Source organism: Camelus dromedarius, chromosome 22 (genome assembly GCF_036321535.1).
Source record: "Camelus dromedarius isolate mCamDro1 chromosome 22, mCamDro1.pat, whole genome shotgun sequence".
Taxonomy (NCBI): domain Eukaryota; kingdom Metazoa; phylum Chordata; class Mammalia; order Artiodactyla; family Camelidae; genus Camelus; species Camelus dromedarius.
The window spans coordinates 17399570-17420058 of NC_087457.1; the positions used below are offsets into that span (position 1 = coordinate 17399570).

General features: G+C 36.0%; 1 protein-coding gene across 7 annotated transcripts in view; it reads right to left on the minus strand.

Moving 5' to 3' along the window:
• Positions 1–5605: 5605 nt before the first annotated feature.
• Positions 5606–20489, minus strand: part of WRN (WRN RecQ like helicase) — an 89586-nt gene continuing 74702 nt past the window's right edge. For 5 of the 7 annotated variants that reach the window (XM_031440164.2, XM_064477483.1, XM_010987987.3 and 2 more), the window contains 6 exons: positions 18623–18737; positions 15217–15348; positions 12617–12779; positions 9795–10009; positions 8634–8762; positions 5606–6386 (listed from right to left, as the gene is read on the minus strand). In XM_031440164.2, the coding sequence (XP_031296024.1) occupies positions 6267–6386; positions 8634–8762; positions 9795–10009; positions 12617–12779; positions 15217–15348; positions 18623–18737 (874 nt within the window). In that variant the 3' untranslated portion in view covers positions 5606–6266. Of the gene's footprint in view, positions 6387–8633; positions 8763–9794; positions 10010–12616; positions 12780–15216; positions 15349–18622; positions 18738–20489 lie in introns of those variants that run through there. The other 2 variants (XM_010987990.3, XM_064477485.1) reach the window with 2 other exon arrangements.

Below are 20489 nucleotides of genomic sequence, written 5' to 3' on the forward strand. Positions count from 1 at the left end.
TTTGAGGCACTGAGGGGTTAGGACTTCAGCGTATGAATTTAGGGACACGATTGAGTCCGTAACACAGGGTTAGCCTGAGACTGTGGACATCAAAGCTGGGGATGGGTAGCCTGAAGGTAGGTCCCATCTAGGACAGTATGCAGTATGGTACTTATCTTAGGCTTCAGGGATGCTCTCTACAAGAGGGCAATTCTACGCTCCAGACCTAGAATCTCGGTTTAGAGGCTAGATATGAGATTCATTAAACGGTAACTAAGCATTACTCTCATTCTGTATAGGAGGTTGTGGGTTGTTTTCTGTGTTGCGGGGTGAGGTAGGTGAGAAGACAAGAAAGCGTAAGCAGCTCCTTTCTAGACAATGGGGAGCCAGAGAATTTTCTCAATACAAATCAAAGGACAGTTTCCAGTTGAGAGTAAAGAAGTAAATCCTAGTATGCCCTGCACATTGGAGCTGATGAACAGACTTAGACTTACATGCCAATTCTGGCTGCTCTATAAATGAATAGACTCCAGTTTCTCTGTGGAACATAAAAACTGGCTCAGAGTAAACACCTCTCCCTGTCCTCCCAAATCTTGACTCTTGCACCACCTGAAGCCAAAACCTAAACAAATCACGGGATTTTCCTGTGTACCGTATCATCTGAAATTACCAAACTTGACCAGCAGGTGGTGCTCTTGAACTACCGAAGTAAACGTTCCTTTAGTTCCCGTGTGAAAACGATGACACAAAGGTGCAAAGGAAGTGAACTGATGGGTTCTTGGTGGATGCTGAAAACTGTGTAATTCAAGTGAGTCATGAAAATAATAAACTGCCCCTACTAGGACCTAAGACAAGGAGGATATGGAGGACTTGTCAAGGTCCACATCTTGTCTAAGGCTTAGAGTTCCAGCAGCCCCATTTTCTCCCTTCAACCTACTGAGGTCTAGTCGTGGTTACAAAGGGAGACTGTGCTGTTGGTGAAGGGAACACAGCCCACTCCTTCCACTCTGGCTCTGTTATGCGCCACAGAGGGCCTCCTGCACCTGAATATGAACACTGAGCCTGAACGTACAAGTTTTGTCCACAACTCCTCCAAACAGCCATTCTCTGACTACCCTTCAAGCCGAGAAATAAGCCTACCAGTGGGTGAATCCACGCCAGAGGCCCCAGGGACCTCAGGAATGTTTGGGCCAGGTGTTAGGGGGTCCTGGTTCCTGGAAGCATGGTCTAGAAAAGGGGGACAGGTATCGGCTCAGATGTGTATGAGCCCGTGGACCCAAAACTTCCTCCTCATGGAAAAGGTGGGGGACGTCTTCTCATGAAGGCTCAGCTGCTCAGGGGTCTAGCAGGAAGGGTCATGAGATACCTGTCCCCACACCAGGGTAGGTCCCCCAGTGTCATGGAGTTCTGTGACGCTGGGGATCCTCTCTCCCCCAATACCCCTCTTTCACAGGGGTTGGGGGAGGAGTGGGAGTGCCAGTTTTGCTAAAAAGACACTATCATTCAAACAGCTAGAAGTGCTCTGAGTTTAGAACTTGGAGCATCCAGTACCTTTTGCTATCAATTCTAGGTTTAGTCAAAAGTCAGAGGAAAAAGAAAATTCCGCTTAAAACAAAAGGAAAGTTCCACTTGGCCTCTAACCCCACCTGGTTACATATTCATAGACCGTAATCTTTCCCCACTCTTATGTTCTGTGTACACAAACAGGCCAGCATGTCACTCTGACTCTTCAGGTTACAGACTGATTAACTACGCAGGTCTGACACGGAGCAAATGCTTAGTGACTTATTAGTTCTGATTGCTATTATTCTGATTCCTTTATGTGATCTCTTCTTTTCTTTTACAGAGCAAAATGTCTTTCACACGTTCTTTTTTCTTTTATCTTATTGAGTATGTGAAGTAAATATTTTCTTTAAAATGTTGTGTTTCCTGTAAGAAAATACTTTAGTAAGATGTCCTATTAACTCTTCACAGAGGAAACCTAAGCATGGGATCCACGTCGCATTTTCTTCTCATCTTTGTTCCATCTTTTCTGAAGTCAGCATACTGTCTTGCAAATTATAAATGCAAATGTTTATTGAATGAAGACCTACATGAGTACTTACTCCTCAATTATCCTTTTAAGTTGAGTTAGAAAATGAAGCTGGATGTGAGGCTGAAGTTCTATTAATACTTCTAAAAAACAATAAAAGCTCTGGGTTTAATGAATAGATGTTAATATTAACCTTAGTAATCATAGTTAGCATAATACTAGATTTTTCCTCTTACATTGTAAGTGAAATTTTTGATGGCAGTATTTTTACACAGTAACAAATTTTAAAACTCTCATTAAATATTCCAAAAATGTTTCAAACTTGGTAGGATCTCAACTTAAGAATAATAAGCCTATACTAATTTTTCAATGATACAGTTTAAATTGGAGTCACAAAAATGTCATTCTAGTAAGTTAAATTATCTCAAGCATTACAAATGCTTACAATACCAAATAGGTACTTATTATTCCTCAACCCTAAAATATTACAACCAAAGGTTTAATTTACTCTGAATTTTATTTATTTCTCATCTTTTCTAGATTTAAACATGTTTACCTGGTAAGGAATTTAGTACGTTATCCCAAATGAGTTTTGGATTGCCTTCCCCAGCAAAATTATGAGGATATCATCTCAGAAGCTGAGATGCCTTCAGTCTAAAGCTGCCATCAAGATGGTAGCGAACTTTCTTCAGTCTTGTTGGTGTTGCATTTCTTTGCTTTCCATAAGACAGATGAATGTCTAGTAAGCACTAAAATGACTTTAAGGTCATTCCATTGGATCTTTCATGCTGTAATTCTAAAGCAACCTCTTTGAATAGGAAGAATCCTCTGTTCTTTTCTTCTTCTAACTCTCTGGACCACAGCTCTTTTGAATTCTAAATAACTGTTAGGGATTTGTCTGACTCTGCTGTCATAGTGCTAGAGCCCAATGACAAATAACACAGAAGGAAAAGTAATTAATACTTCTTGGAGGAGAAGGCATAAGAATAATACCCTAAAAGGAACACCTTGGTTTTAAGAATCAACCTGAGGCAACCATGAGGCCTGAGGCTGCTGAAGAACATGCTTCATCCAGGAAATTATAGTTCAGTCCATCTATTCTTCCAGTAAATCCCCTGCTATGTGTTGAGGTCCTTTCATACCAGTCATTTGTGCCTGGCAATCAGGCAGGTACATACAACACAGCCTCCAAAATACACTCTAGTGGTAGGGAGTCAGGCGTGGGGATGGCGGAGGTAGGAAGGATACAAAAACCCCAGGGGAAACTCAGGGGAAATGGAGCACTGGGGGATCCAGGAAGCCCCTAGGAGCTCCACCTGGGAGCACGCAGCTTTGTCTTCTACTTAGTGAAACCATCTCTGAGATTTCATATCCTCTGTCATTAAGGAAACTGTATCTTTTCTATCTTTGAGGGTCTTTCTGTCAATCACATGACTGTTCTGTTGTGATGACTACACACAATCGTAAGTTAAAAACAAACAACAAAATCCCTCATTCAAACAGATTTAACGTTAAGTGAAGGGAATTTAATAATGTTCCATGTATCTCTGAAATATTCAAAGATACGTCTGATTTCAGGAAAGGCATGAACTAGTAGCCCAGAAATATCACCAATGACCCGATGTTGGTGCCGTGTTCCTACCCTGCTACCTCAGCGTCAGCTTCAGCAAAGGACAATTCCTCATGGTCCTAAGCCTGTTCAGCACTCCCAAGGCCTGTGCTTCCTCACTGGTAACAGCAGGGAGAACTAGCTCACGTCTGTTCCAGTGTTCCCATGAAAAGCCCCGAGATTCACCCTGATTGCAATTCCTGGGTTACCTGTCTATCCCAGGTCCAAACACTGTTGCCAAAGATTAGCTTAGATGAGGTGAGGTCATAAACGCCAATCCCACGTCCAGCTTGGAATTACTCTCCCTGGAACCAACCCAGTGTTCGAGAGCCACGAAAGCTGGGAAAGCATAAAGTCCACTAGAGATGGTAACAGAAACAAAAAATTCACTCTTTCCCTCCGGCTGTGTATTTGGTACAAGATTATGCCATAATTCATTTCAAGAATATGCAAAGCAGTGCTTAAAATGGCAGAAAAAAATTGGAAGCAACTTTAATGTCTAACAATATGAAATCAGTTAAACAATTCATAGTACATTTATATAATAATTAACTTCGAGTCTCAGAACATGTTCATATTTTTAAAAATTACTGAAGACCCAAAAGAGCTTTTGTTAATGTGGGCTATATCACTACTTAACCATCTTAGAAATTAAAACTGAAAAAAATTTTAATATTTATTAATTCATTTAAAAATAGCGGTAGTAAATCCATTACATGTTAACATGAATACCTTAAAAAATATATCTTCCTCTTCATTTTTCCTCCCCCTCCAAATAGTGAGAAGAGTGGCATTATTGTCTGGTTTAACAGAAGTGGCTAGATTCTCAGATCTGCTTCTGCATTCAACATGGTTTGGGCTCAATATCTGAAAAAAGTCTGACCTCAAACAGGTATTTAGTTGGAAAGGGAGGAGTATTTTAATAGCCTTTCCAGATAACTGTCAACATTCTTCTTTGAAACTATATGAAAACCGGACAAGTGTTAGCTTCTTAAAGACTGGTTACAGTGCATAATCTGAAGCCGTGTATAAAGGAATTTTTTCATACCCTGCCACATTAAAATGTATTGGTCCACTGTACACTTCACATGAATCCTTCACCCATGCATGATTTTGTAAGATCATCCAGATCCAGAAAACACTGATTCACTGAGTTATGCACATTCACTGAGTTATGCAATGTTGACAAAAATCATTATTTAATGTAAAAACACTGTTCAACCTACACATCTCATAGAACAGTCTTTATGTTATGGGAACCTGTAAAATGCCCAAGTTTTCCAAAATTATAAACTTTGCTAGAAACTTCAAATTTTATCAATGGCAACAAATAACCATCATCTTGAAGTGAGGGGCTGACCCGGTTCAATTTTGAGAAAATGTCCACCAACCTCAAAGCTGAATAGCCAACCATATTTTCTGTCAATCATTCTTTTCAGTAAAATTGATATTCCACAGGAAAAAGCAACTCATTCAATTCACAACTCAAACAAGTGCATTTCTGGAAGACGACCATCATACTTTAGGTATACTTAAAAGTGTAGCCTGAAGGTTTCACCAAGAAAACTCATTCATGTATTATCCATATAACAAAGTAAGAAAAGAAGTGAATATAAAAAGGCTTAGCAGGATATACGAAAGGGGTTAACTGATTACCTACCAGTGGAACTACTGTGATTTTTCTTTTCTTTTTTTGTTTGCTTTTCCATATCTTCTAGTTCTTCTACAACAAACATACATTTATCCTTTATTAACAACAGTAATTTTTATTCACAAAAAAGTCAATAAAATACCATATGGTGAATTGCTTAAAGTTATATTAAGTATGATTTTACCCAACTCCATGTCAGAGTATTTGTGTTTTGGATATTTCAGTTATATGTGCTACAAAAAGAGATTGCAGAATCAAATTCTGACATTGTCAAAAATTAAGAGTGAGCAAGGTAATTAAGTAAATCAAAGTTAAAACACAGATCTTTATACCATTCAGTATGAAGGACGTTTTTTATTATTACTTGAAAAATAATAGAAATAGTTTATAAAACACAAAATCCATAGTTGTCTGGTGTAATCTGGTCTCTTGTTATATTCTTTTCCCTATTTATATGGAACACAAAATGTTTCATTTACACTGGTCTGGTCCACTAATACCATTTTTAAATGTGTATAAGAGTTCTTCTCACAATAGTAAATATAATTTGTAAAGTAACTATGATTTCTTCATTTACAAGACAGAATTTTGGTAATATTGGAATGTTTTATATCACATACACAATCACTACACAACTACTAGTCTGTTATCTATATTAAATCATTGCACATTATGTTTTCCAAATATACTGCTGAATTAAGTAAAGAGATTAAAAATAGGACAGTGCAACACAGTTTCTTAGAGCAATCTTACGGGAAACTAACTTACTATTCCATTCTATGATATACTCACTCAGGCTCTCAGAAGATTCAACTTTATGGGAATTGCACAAAGCTGTTTTAAGATACCAGCGGTTCGCTAAACAAGTGAGTTTTACTTTGAGATTAGAATAATTTTTAAACAGAAATATTACTCCCCACTCTCTTCAGAAATGAAATACAGCTTCCCTATTTTGATGCAGTAAGACACACACAATTCCTCTGGCCACTGCCAGTTCAACTAAAAAGACCCTTGTGCTTTGTTTTGCCCATTGATTTCTTGCTGATACAAGGTAAGGTCTCATTTCCTGTGGCAAACCACCCAGGTAATTTTCTCTTTGAGGTTTCAGACAAAGTCTATAGGAAAGAAACAAAAAAATACATATATATTTGTACTGCTGAAAAATGTGTCTCAGTTGCAAAAGGTAACATGGGTTACTGTGTACACACCCAACATCCTTCCCTTGCCAAATAAAGTAACGAGATCTACAGAATTTATTTCTGGATCTAACAGTAAATGAATGAGAGAGACAAAATCACTGTGCCATTTGTTTAGGCAATTACCTGCCATCCTCTTATCTATTCTTAGACACTTAAGTGTAGACTCTCATTTAAGAAGGAAAGAACTGAATATTATTTCAGATCTATGTCCCACGGTGTACTTGATTTGGGCTGGCCAGAATGGTGAATTTAATGTTCTGAGCGGGACACGTGCCTGGGCATGTACGTACACGTGCACATGCGCGCACGTGTACACACACACCACACACACACAGTTATATCAGGCATTTGAAAACGAAGCAGTACTCAAAAACACTTGCTGAATAAATGAAAAAAAAAGTTTTTTATTTCACAGACTCTTGAGAATCTGGTAAAAACTAGAGATCCACTTTCAGAAAAAAAGATAGTTGTACATGATACTCTGCATACTTTTAGGGGGCTTGAGCACCAAATGAAGCCTCAGAACCTTAAGTTAAAAGTCCCTGGGACAAAAAGTACACCCAAAAGCAGTGGTTGTGCACTGTATGATCTGCACACACAAAAAAACAATTTTAAATAGGTAAGTGTTCCATAAGTTGAAAATGGCATTAATCCGTGTTATATCAGCTTGAGCACTAGCTCCTCAAACCAACATGACCGAGAAATCCTAAACGGGTACACCCTGAAATCGGGCAGAGTGCACTGAGTTACTGGCAGCACTGGAGGCCTTTATGATAGGCTGGCCTCGTGTAAGTTACAACAGGCCTGTCGACCTCATACACAAGTACAGTTTATTCCACTGCAAGAACAAAGACCGTATCCATGTACTGTTGATCAGCTGCTTGCTAAGTTTTGTTGTGTTTTCTACGTTTAAAAATGGGTTCAAAATTTTTAAGGGTGAGGGGGAAAAAAATAAAAGATCCTTGGCAAAAAACTGCAACTTCATATTTTAAAAAGGTAAAAACTGTTGGCTATTCCAACTTAATTAAATAAATCCAGTGTAGAAGAAAGGGTTATCCACACTTTAGCAAAAGGTAAAGAGAAAAACTGGCTAAGATAGCAACTCAGGTACCATTTTCTCACAGGGAAGAGAAGACCAGGAGAACAGGTATAGTTTGACTTACAAATAATAAACATTAGGGACATAAATAGCATAGAGAAAAGGCACTTGGGTAGAGATAAAATTGGCCCAGAAATACTTCTTCTTCCCCCCCAAATCATAATAATCAAAATCCCTTGTAGCCACAGACAACTGTAATTGCTTGCAATTAGAGTTTGAACCCCTGAGGGCAACTGGAGGAAGGAAACCACTTAAAATGATGACAAAGCCAAAAAGTAAAACAGAGTGCACATCCAAACAGTAACAGAGCAGAGGGAAAAACTGGAAGTCTTGTAATTGCAGCTAAATACTTTGGAATAAGAGGGACTCTGAAACCAGACAGAGCTAGGTTTGAGTTCTGAGTCATTTGCTAAATGTATGACATTATGGGTGTTATTAAAGCTTCGATTTCTTAACACAGAAAATGAGAGTAACAGTATGTAATATCGCTGGATTATCTGGAGAGTTAAATGAGAATATATATAAAATATCAAAACACATTCTGATTCATCCTTGGTACTTATAGTGGTAGCTAGTATTTCACGTCTTCCTCTCCTGTAACATTTGTATAGAATATGACCTTCAGCATTTGTCCTATCCTTATAATAATGATCTTATTTCACTGAGAAAGGGGGAAATGCTTACTTACATTGAGTGTAAATCTCAACAATAAGTATCTGGAGAGATTTTAATTATGAGGTCTAATAACAAAAACAATGCTTTTTAGTGACAATTTCCTTCATTAGTAGAAGACTAAAATTCCCAGCAATCATAATAAAAACGTAAGTGGGTTTTTACATCTTTTTGATACTCCAAATTCTGTTAACAAACTACTATCATTAAGTTGAGAATACAAAACAGTAACTCATTTACTGATTACATGTGCACATATGTATTTAAGCAACAGAGAAAAATGTACATTATATTTGCATTTATTTCATCTAAAAACTAAGATAAACCAAGGCATATAAATTATCAAGCATAATGTATTTGTCATAAAAACTATTTTAAATAGATCAATTTACCTGTGATTGAGGGTCTGTAAATAACTCTTCCATTTCTGAATTGCTGAGTGGCTCATTAAAAGTTAGTTTTTGTGAATTTCTGTGACTCTCATCTTTCAGTGAAAAATCATACGGATGCTTTCCATCAACCTTTAAAATGTTTATGGAATACAAAATAGTTACTGCACGCACTACGTTCTTAGGGGTTAAAAAACTATGCCTAAAAAAGTAGAGCATAAATGCACATTATTCTGACATGACTATATACAAAACTAACTGAAGTACAGAATTTAAAAAGACCAGTTCCTCTTATTTTTAAGCTATTCAGAAAGGAGTTTTTAACTGTTGGAAATCCTATAAGTATTACCGTAGAACTGAGATAAAGTCCCTAACTCTCTAATATAAATATTAGCAACCACCTACCACCATTCTGAATTTATCATCTAGGAACTAAAGTAATTTTTTAGTTAATTATTAGTTTTCACAAACTTTTATCACACAATCAAGTTACTTTAGACCTAGAAAATAGTAAAGGTCAAATTTTCAAGTCTCTACAATCATTTAGTAGAGTCACATTGTCAAAGATGTTATTCTCTGATTACTATTTATTTACCTCATATAACATATAGAGCAGTAATTTTCAAAGCATTTGATTTTAATAAAATATACCATGTAAAATAATACTAAATTCATGGTCTTTCTCTAATCATGGACCATTAGTAACAATTATATTTATACCTGAGATATTCTATACACCAGGAACAGAGCATGATGAATGACAGAAAGATGGACTAACTCGTTTGAGGAGGTATTTATAACAGAGCTGGTCTTTATTTTCATTAACCACATAAACTACCATATGCTTAAAGCCTATATGAAATACATCTATGAAAGAAACAGAACTTCCCGGCTATATAGTCAATAGCAGGTAGAAGTGGAGCTGATATTCCACACAAGAAGCTAAATAGATGGGCTGTATTCCCCTTTTGTGTCTTTTAAAGAGTCTTTTCTCAGATCAGACTTAGGAAATGCAAAGGAAATAAAGCACCCAGATTAAAAAAAAAAAAAAAAAAGTAACCTTATATCAGAATTTCTAACAGTTCAAAAACTCAGCATTCTGGTATTAGAGTATGCAAATTGAACAGTCTGACACCATATGAAAATTCCACATATAATTAACACCTTGGAATTAATGTCTGCCTCTTCCTTGCTTCTCTTAGAATTTGAATAGCTTGCTTCAGAGTTGGGGAAACACCTCTTCTTGTTGGAATCACATGAAGATTGGCAGAACAGTCTGCTGTCACAGTCTTTTTCCAGGATCTCAATTGCCATGTGGATAAGGTATGTGTCAATGTTTTCAGGAACATACATTTTAATTAGTTTAATTTTATTTACATCTATAAAGGATGGGGGAAAAAAAAGATTTAAAAATAAACTACACAGAACACTGCCAAAAACCTATGAGCTGGAAATAGTGAAATATTTTGTAGAAAGGATGGAGGAAGGTGGCCAAAAAACGTTCCTCTTTCAAATGCCTATCCCCGTACAGAACGGAAATGGAGTAAAACATGTCCCCTCACTCCTGTACCATCTGCACCCCTGCCTCCAAGACCCCAAGTCAGGTCAGGCCATCAGCTCTGCATAAATTATGTTTCAAACTGTCTTTTGAGGACTGCCCTGAGACTCAAAACCACCATACACAGAATTGTTTCTAAAGGAATTATGCTTCAAATCCCAAATATCAAGTATAAGTTAATTTTAAGAAAATAACTTATCCTCAAAATAGAAGCTAATCATACTTGTAAATAGATGCTAATAAAAAGGATTCTTTCAATGGACTGAGTAGCATAACAAAACACATCAATTATTCAAAATGCCTATTGATTAAATAAGTTTTCTGGGAAAGACAGAGCTTATTTTCAGATCTTACTTGCCCTAACTTTCCATGTAAGTAAGTGCTGAAGGGTAAAATAATGAAGACTGCCTGCAAGCCTTAGGTGCTTTAAAAGAGATCATATTACCCCTACTTTTGTGGCAGGTCCCTTGGAAGCCACCCTTAATTTTCCGGTTACATGCACATAAAGAATGAAATTATTCAGAGTATCATCCAGATACCTCATTAAATACTCTGCTTCATTTATTATTAAGCATAGTTAGACTCTCAACTCCATAAAAGCAGCTTAAAATCATATAAACATGGAAAAAACTAAAAGAATAAAAAGGTACAGAATTCCTTAAAATATTAGATTACAAGAACAAAACCTACTTGGCAAATAAGGTAGCATGAAAATAACAGGTAACAATTTCTCAATTCATGAATACACTATTTTTAGGTATAAGATTATGTTATAATAGAATATAGAACATTCTCAATTCATTGCCATAATTTAAATGCCAACAAACTTGTTCACTGAGACACCAAATTATGTGATATGGCTACAGTTAAGTAAAAAGATGAAAATAACATATCTGAATTTTTAATATGGCAGGTGTATCTTCATTTCTTATTGTAATTTATAACTCAACAATGTTTCCTCCAGTAAGAGAACAAACAGTATTTTATCAAGGAAAGAAACAGTATTTTATGAAGGAAAGAAAGAATTCAAAAATAAAATTTCATATCAATAAATGATATTTTACAGACTATAAACACACAGTCAAAAGAAATAACGTTTAGAGTTCATGGTTCTCATCTTAACTTTCTCAATTTTGGCTTTTGAAGTAACCACAATAATGTACTTTTTCATATTATTTGTACAACCTATGTACAGTGTATTGACAGGAAGATGAAATGTGTTTGATAAGTATAATTTAAAGTATCTTCTATGGTTCTTTGTAATTGCAATTTAATATTTAACTCTGAATGAAAATATATCTGCTATACTCAGTGTATAGTACTAAAAATAAATGCTTTAACTAAGAAGAGAAACTTCAGCTCCCAGGCACTAACTCAGATGACCACTGCCCAGACTCGCCTCTGAGTCTCTCCTGATTCTGCACCTCTGAAGTTGGTAACAGAAGAAATGGAGGTATTCCTTCTTTTGACATTGAGTCAAATCTTGCTCAAGCCTAGAACAAATGCTGCCTTTGAAGGGGACTTAAATATTTTTGTTCTGATAAGTATAGTATTAATTGTGCTTTCAGAGCGTGATCTTTTTTCCATTATTTCCAAATTTTGGGGAGAACTATATATTTGTTCCCAAGTGGGAAAGAATTTGAGGTAATAAAAAGTTTAATTATTTGCACTACAGCATATAAGACTTTTTGTATGTCCACTGCTTTGTCCTAACAGTCTAAAAAAAAATTTATCAGATTTATTGAATTATAGCACACTTAGTTTACATTTGTACATTTAGGGGGAAGTCCTTCTCATGTACCTCACCTTGACTTCCGTTAAAAAATAAAAGGTTCATAATTTTAAAATAGGCGTATTTTTAAATATTTTGCAGGACAAGCAAAGGGGCCTGATCCCCATGAGCACATTGTTCTGCAGCAAAGTGATAAGAGGAAGCCTTTCCACAAGGGGCCCAGGAGAGCTTGGTCCATCCCTTCAAGGCCACAGTGACTGACACCACTGACTGCATGACTAGAATGGCTACTTAAGTGAAACCAATGGCAAGGAATCAGAAAGGTTTAGGAAAAAACTAGGAGTCAGTAAGCTATGGGGAATGAATATGGGGAGGGAAATGTATTTTTTTTTCCAGTGATGAGGTGGAAATTAGAAAAGGATGAAAGCGCACTGTTTCGGAGATGGGTGTGGAAGTTGTAATCTGAAGCTGAAAAGGAAAACAAGAATTTCTCAAGATTCAGACTTTCCTCTGAGTGATAATGGGAAGAAGGACTTTTTCTAAACCAGTAAAAACGCATTACAAGAGTTAAGTTCTCCTAGTAGCATAACTGGTTAATGCTATTAGAGTGGAAACTATTAGTGGATTGCTTGTTTACGTCATCTGGGTTCAGTGACTCAGGTCGCTAAGGCTGCAGGCCAGGGGCACGGTTATCACCTGAGTTGATGGGAGGGCTTCGGATAACGTCAGCAATAATCTTCTGAACCTGTGGAGTCAGGCCCGCTCGCTCCACATCGACTGGGTAGCCAGCTTTCACCGCTTGGGACAAGTGCGTGCCAACTGTTGTGAGAGGCAGAGTCCTGTTCTGAGCTATATGTTCCTAGAGAAACAGCAGCAAGACAACCAGTGAGTTTTTCAACGTTTCCACTGTACTGGATGGAAATACACTGTCCAAAACTTGCAGTAAAGGTTCACTGAGAAATAAACAGTGAACTAAACCTTCACTTACATTCTTCATCTTAACTATTTCTTTACAACTACTCATGTTATAGAATGCCACAGGTGCTACTTTTTATACTTCGTATATTGAATAAAACAATCTCCCAACTTTAGCTAAGAAATCAGTCTTCATCCCTCCGTAATTATTCGCTTTTAAAATTAGTGACAGAGTAGTCATTCTATTTAAGTCTAATAGCTGCCACAACCTTTTAAAAATGTAGTAAACCATAATCCAATAATCTATATACTTGAAATAACACATGGTACTTAAATTACATGAATTTCCAAGAAGACAAATCCTTAAATGCTTAGTGATACATAAAGCTCCAAGTGTATTCTATAAAAGGTTCTCAAGAAGACTAAAAGGTGCTTTATACTGGCTCTATTCATAACATAATAATAACCACAATTTAACAAGGGCTGTCATCCTTTGCCAAGTATTGAATTTAACATGAATTGTGCTAAATTAAGGACACTGTTACATATTTATGTAGCTTTTAAACAAATGTAGCTCCAAATCCATTTAAGATGTGTGTTAGATAAAACATTCTTTTAAACATTCAGAAAGTTTAGTCAGTCAGCTCCAAATTATTTCACAATATTCTCTTTTAATACACCTTGAAAGTCTGAATTTGGACTGTACTTCTATGAATGTTGATACCTTCACAGAACAGAGCATTTAAAGCAGTATTTTCATCCTTTGAAGGTAGGTTTAAGTTACTTTCATTAAATGTCTACCCTTTTCTACTAGACAGTGTGCACCATGTGTGCATAATATCAGGGTTATTTGATACCAGGCATCATATTACCTAAAACTAATTATATTATTGCTCCTGATTAATTAGCGCTTAGACATGTTTAATTTTGTGGTTAACTGGCAAGACCTCCTCAGACTCCTGGGAGGTACAGATAATTACACCACAATATTTCACAATAACTTACAAGCAAATCATAGCAAAAGACATAAATGAAAATATAGAGCTCTTCACACTTTTACCTATGCATATGTAACATAATACATGAAGCCTCACAGCCCGGCTGAGTCAGGGAATACAATTTATTCAGAAATTCTGGAAGCTATTCCATATTTTCTTAGTAATTATATACAGTTATACCATACACATATGATCAAATTGTATATATACAAGCATGTTCAACATGTACATGTAAGCTTTTTTAAATAAGAGATTGAACTTAAAGTTCCTATTTATCATGTAATTTGTTTCAAAAATAGTACAATGGAATTAATTTGATTTCTTGTGTAATGGCTTTTGTACTTTTAATTAAGGAGTTTGACTACGTAATTAGAACATCTATTAAGTGACTAAGACAAGCTGTGGACTGTTTATTCTTGTTTCTATTGGACCTTAACCAGAAGACAAAGTGTGTAACGGAGCCTAGTGTATGGGACACAGAACAGGAAAAGCAGGCCCTGGACCGCAGAGCTGCGTCCAAATCAATTTAATGTCCAAGAGAACAGGAATGCAAGCTAGTTAAACTGAGCTCAAGCCTCATTCTGCCCCATTCCACTAATGTATACTCTTCCTTTTGTATATTAAAAAAAAAAACAAAAAACTCAACAAATCCTTAAAGACTTATGCCAGAACAATGAAGAAACATTAACTATGGCCATTTTTCATGTAATCAGATGTTTTTCAAAGAGCAACAAGTAGACATAGTTAAAGAAAGAGAACATTACACTAGAGGAGATAGCATGAAAAGCAAGTTTGTTGAATTTTTTTTAAAACTAATTTCTAGCCTCTTGGATATCCTTCCAGAGACACTCTGTGCACTCTGTGTGCATACACAAGGATATGTGAATATATAAACGTGCGTATACATACATACATTTACATGTATGTGTTCACACCACTCTTCATCTTCCCTTTTTTTTTTTTACTTAATATATTTTGGAGATTATTTCTTTATCAGTACATGTAAGAATAGTTACATATATATAATAGTTATATAATATATATATAGTTATATATATCAGTACATATACTAATAGAGTCTTAAAATACAGCTGTTTCAGTATCCCTAAGCTATAAATGTGTTCATCAGTACCTCTGATACAACCTCTATAAAATAATCATGGTCAAACTATACTTGCTGTTTTCACTTAACTGACAGAAGTAGGTTTAGCAGGAAAAGAAAATGACATTCTGTTCTAAAGTTAATTATAAAATGAAACAATATAAAATATTGTAGGATAAGAATAAATTTATCCAAAGTCACAACTTTAATATTGAAAAGCTGACCAAATGCACATTTTAGATAAATTTAAAAATTCCCTCTAATTTGATAGTAACACTTACCAAAGACATTTTCTTTTCCTGGAATAAAGAGTATGTGATGGCCTCAGACTGTGAAAGTGAGTGTGCTTCATTTTTCCCCACCAGACTTCTATTCTGTTCTTCCTGAGGTTTCGTACTTGGAAAGAGGTCTGTCTACAAAATTTTAAATGGACCACAAATGATCAATAATAATATCAATATAGTGATAGAATATCAACATGATCATTAGCCATCAGGGGAAAAAAATAACACAAATAAAACCTCTAAGGAACAGCCCCAAATTCCCGTTTTATAAGGAGCTCAAAAAGAAGTTTTTTTATTTTTTAAAATATTGATTTAAAATGGCAAAGTAAGGCTAGAGGGAATAAGTTTTAAATAAAATATTTATAATGACAAACATGGCTATAGAACTAGAAATTCCTAGTCTTCCCTTTAAGCCAGTAATAAAGAATAAAAAATGATCTATAATGTGGACTACTCTGCCTCTGAATTAGTCCCGTAATCCCCTGGAAGTGAATACTGAATGAATTAACAGAATTAATATTCAAATTCAGGTACTACAGTCACAAATTCTGCTAATGTATCATAAGGGATTATATCATAACTATATGTGTGTCTGTGTGTGTGTGTGCGCACACACATGCACGCGCCTATATATAGTTTTAAAAGATACATCCAAACGTGGCTGTAAACTCAAAGCATTATGTAAATTTTAAAATATGGTTCCTTAAGAGACATTTAAAAGAAAAAAAGGGGAGATAGATTGAAAAATAAGATTAATGAAGAAATACTAGAATTTTTCTAAAACCTGAAAAGAAGGTAAAAGACCAAATGATAGCTATGATAGAACTGTATGATGGATGATTCACAGAAATACATGAATAGTTTCCCTCCTAATTGCCAACTCTGCCTTACAAAACATGGGAACCAATACTAAATTAAAAGGACTAAATCTGAGAGAACTTGGCTTATTGTAACCCACACCAGTCCAGCCCCACCATAAACAAGTGAGGGTGCACACTAGTGCGCAGCTCTCTGGGACAACCGCAGCTTGGGGAAGAAAGAGGCCAGATAACACAAGCCCGAAAGTCTACAGGTTGTTTCTCGGTGAGCCTAGATTTGTAAGGAAGAACATTTTTTATTAAGTGACAGTGAAGTGTTCCCATTTGGGACCTTAACGCTGTCGAATTTGGCCTTAACTTTCTAGGAAGGCCAAACTCCACTAGCCAGATTCCTTAGGACCACAGTGTAGTCTATACCTGGAGGCAACAATGGGCTACCCCTCTACCAAGGTCTTAGACATGAGACCACTGTGATTCATACTGGCAACTCCATCAAGATTTCAAAATCATGATATCATCTGTTAGTGTGTGACTAATGGGTTCAGGAACATCCAAAACCCTCAGCAAAGTGAAATGAGTGGAATAATCTCAATAAGGTAGGGCTAGAATGTGATTCTAATAAGCAAAACTCTAAAACTCTAATCAGATCATGCTCTCCATAAGTAGAACACTATGTGAACAGAGAGTGATCAGTTACGGAAACACAAATAGGAAAGGCAGAAGGGCAAAAGTTGGTAAGGCCAATCCAAGCACTGTTCAGATGAGACGGCGTCTTGGCTAACTAGATTTGAATGCAGGCAGACTTCGGAGATACTGCAGGTACGTTTCTAGACCACCACAAAAAAGCAAGTATCACAATAAAGCAAGTCACACAAATTTTGGGGTTTCCTAGTGCATATAAACATTACGTTTACACAATATTGTAGTCTATTAAGTGTGTAACAGCATTATGTCCTAAAAAAAACCATATGCATACCTTAATTTAAAAAATACTTCATTGCTGAAAAACGTTAACCTTCTTCGGAGCCTTCGGTGAGTTGTAATCTTTTTGCAATAGTAACATCAAAGATCACAGATCACAGATCACCATAACAAACGTAATAATAATGAAAAGTTTGAAATACTGTGAGAATTACCAAAATGTGACAGACGAGAAGAGAGCAAAAGCTGTTGGAGAAATGGTGCCCATTGATTTGCTCAAAGCAAGGGTGCCACAAACCTTCGTTTTGTTAAAAAAAAAAAAAAAAAGTGCACTATCTGTGAAGTGCAATAAAACGAGGTCTGCCCGTATTATAGCCTCCTTGGCGGCCATGTATGAGATTGCCTCATTCTGCCTTTGCTGCTGAGAGACGACTTAAGACCATCAGAATTTCCCCAGTTATATTCCAGGCCTGCTAAACAACTTTCAGATGAGCTGGCTTCCTAGATCTAATCTCCTTCGCTGGGAGCAAACACACTGGTTGGGTCAAGTGAAACTTCCCAGTTGTATTTCTCACTCTAAATTGAATGAGTTTGCATTCTAATACTTACACTTATATTTATGTTTATACACACACACACACACACACACAAAAGCAAGCTCACAGAGAAGAAGAATGCAAATCTACTCCCCAAAACACAGCCACTCTGTGATAAGACATTTAAGTCTTCAAAGATTACAAGGATGAGGACTGACCACTAGACCAGACCATGGCAAACACCACAGTGTGAGTAGCCGGCTAAGCTCCTCCAGAAAATGTGTATTTTGTCCTGATGCGTGTTTCTGAAAAACTGCAACACACAACTATTCTGACGCTTTAAAACAGAAACAGAAATATATAACACTGGGCTCTATTTTATATTGGGACTACAACAAACAGTAAGGAAAACCAAGTGGCTACGCTCCTTACCAGCTGAGAGCTAGGGTAACTTTACAGCTTTAATTTCTACCTACATTTGAAAGGAACCTAAAATATAATACTTATTCAAATTTTAAAACAAAACCTCCCAACAAAATAGACAGACGTGAACAGTCTGGACAACTGCTTTAGTATCATCTTAAAAATTAGGTAACTAGCGGTTACCAATAGGGAAAGAGGTGAGGGAGACACAAGAGAGAGGAAGGGAGTTAAGAGGTACCAACTACTGGGTATAAAATAAGTTATAAGGATGTAATGTACAGCACAGGGAACACAGTTATTATCTTAAAATAATGATAAATAGAGTACAATTTGTAAAAATGTCAAAACACTACGTTGTACATCTGAAACTAGTGTTAACACTGGATGTCAACTGTACTTCCATGTAACTAACATGTTTTTATAACCGATTTACTACAGAAACTATCTGAATTCATTTTTGGGTTTTTTTGGGAGGGGTTTTTTTTTTTGGTTGTTTTTATGGAGGTCCTGGGGATTGAACCCAGGACCTCGTGTGTGCTGAGCCTGTGCTCTGTTACTGAGCTATACCATGCCTTCTGAATTCATTTTCCAAGTGTCCAGTGTGGAAATGAAATTTAAGGGAGAAAATGTTGCTTTTAAAAGGTGTTTTGGAATTTTTTTTAAAAGTTGATTCTCTCAGGGATCCTGCAAACCACAGTATTTTACCTGAACACCATTTATTTGACAGAAATGATTGATAACTTCCAACAGAGAGGCCAACATCGTAGCTTTGCCTTCAGAAACACCATCGATCCTTTTCACATTTTCAACTGTAGAAGGTCTGTTGTTTAAGAAAATGAAAAAGTCCAAAAACCAATGAGACATTACCACTCCAGCAACACAGCTGACATTTAGCTTCACAGTGACACTCAATAAACATGCATTTTTCACAACAACCAAAAATCATGTATAAAACAAGTAATAGTGTTTTATGATGTCTTTCTTTGCTTTCCACCATTTAAAGATTTGGGTTTTTTTTTTTTTAGCAATTTATGAATAAAAATACCATTAACAGCATCACAAAAACACAATACTAACTGGTAAACATGCCATTATCATAAAGAAACAGGCTAATTTCTACCTGATTACTGATCTTATCATTACTATTATTTTCATACATATGAAAAGATTCTAACTGAGGACAACTAAGAGGCTAAGAGACTCAGAAGAAAATCTCATTCATTATTTACACAGTGTTTATTTGTAACAATAAACCTGCTAACTACTTCAGGCTTTTAATTCAACATTTTTTATTGTGTCCAATATGCAAGAGACTGTATGGTGCCTTCTTTCAAAAAAATCTGCCAATCTAATGATTACTCCCTTTCCTTGAAGTATCTTCACTGAATATTTAAGTGTGTCTTTGAATATTTATTTTTAACAAAAAAATTATTGTAAGATATAAGCACTATGTAATATCATTAGAAAATTCTACTCTGAAGTAACATTGCTTGGATGAAATTTAGTAACAGAAACAATTTTTTTTTAAGGAAGTACAAAAGCTGACTATCTTGGGGAAATTACCAAGCAACTATCTTGGGGAAATAATTTCTAAATGTTTATTAACTACCTAGTGATTACTAGGCATTGTGTAGGTGCTTTCGAAAACACACAAAAAAATGAGGAATATAGTATCTTTATCACAGAGATTAAAATCTAGAAGACGTAACGCATGTATGCCAATAATAACAAAGAATAAATCATGTAGTAAGTGCCACAGAATCATCTTTTAAATTTAAATTTAAAAGTTCTTTATGAATTCCAGAGAGAGGAATCACTTAGCTGCTAAGAACATGGACAACTTCATGGCAAGTAAGAATAATAAAGCCAGATGTTGAAGGATTTTCTAACAGGGGTTTTAGGCAATCAAGGAAACGACAAGGTGGAGGCAACATTGTAAATAAGTATATGGAAGTTGAAAAGGGGACTTAAATAAACAAGTGGTAAATGATCCAGGTAAGATAAACCATTAAAATTTCTGTGACTCCCATGGAAAAGTGGGTTTAAATCCATAAAGGGAGGGCCCTGAATTGTGAGCTAAAGAAGTTAAGACAGTGGGAACCTAGCTAAGTAGAAGTATCACATGACAAAGAGAGAGTACCTTGGTGTACACGTATCAGATGAAAGACAGAGACTGAGGAAAGAGCAACTAGTTGGAGGCTCTTGCAATAGTCCAAGAGTAATGGTCTAAACTAGCAGTGGTGTCACTGAAAACAGGGAGGAAGGCAGAGACAGACACACTAGGAACACTTACATGAAAAAGCCTAAAAACTACTTTAAAAAGAGAAAGAAGGGGATTTATGTCAGAAGAGTAAAAACAATATGAAGTTTTACACGTGTGATTAGGAACATGACAGTGTGACTATCAGAAAAAAAAGGAATTCATGAAGAAGAGTTCTGGTGTCTGCATGAAATGCATCTGGAGGGCTGGTGGGTAATGAGTTAGGTTTCATGTATACTCAATCTGATTGCTGAAAACAGTTGGTTTCATGGAGAAATGCAAGACTAAAGCTCAGTGAAGAGATCATTGGTG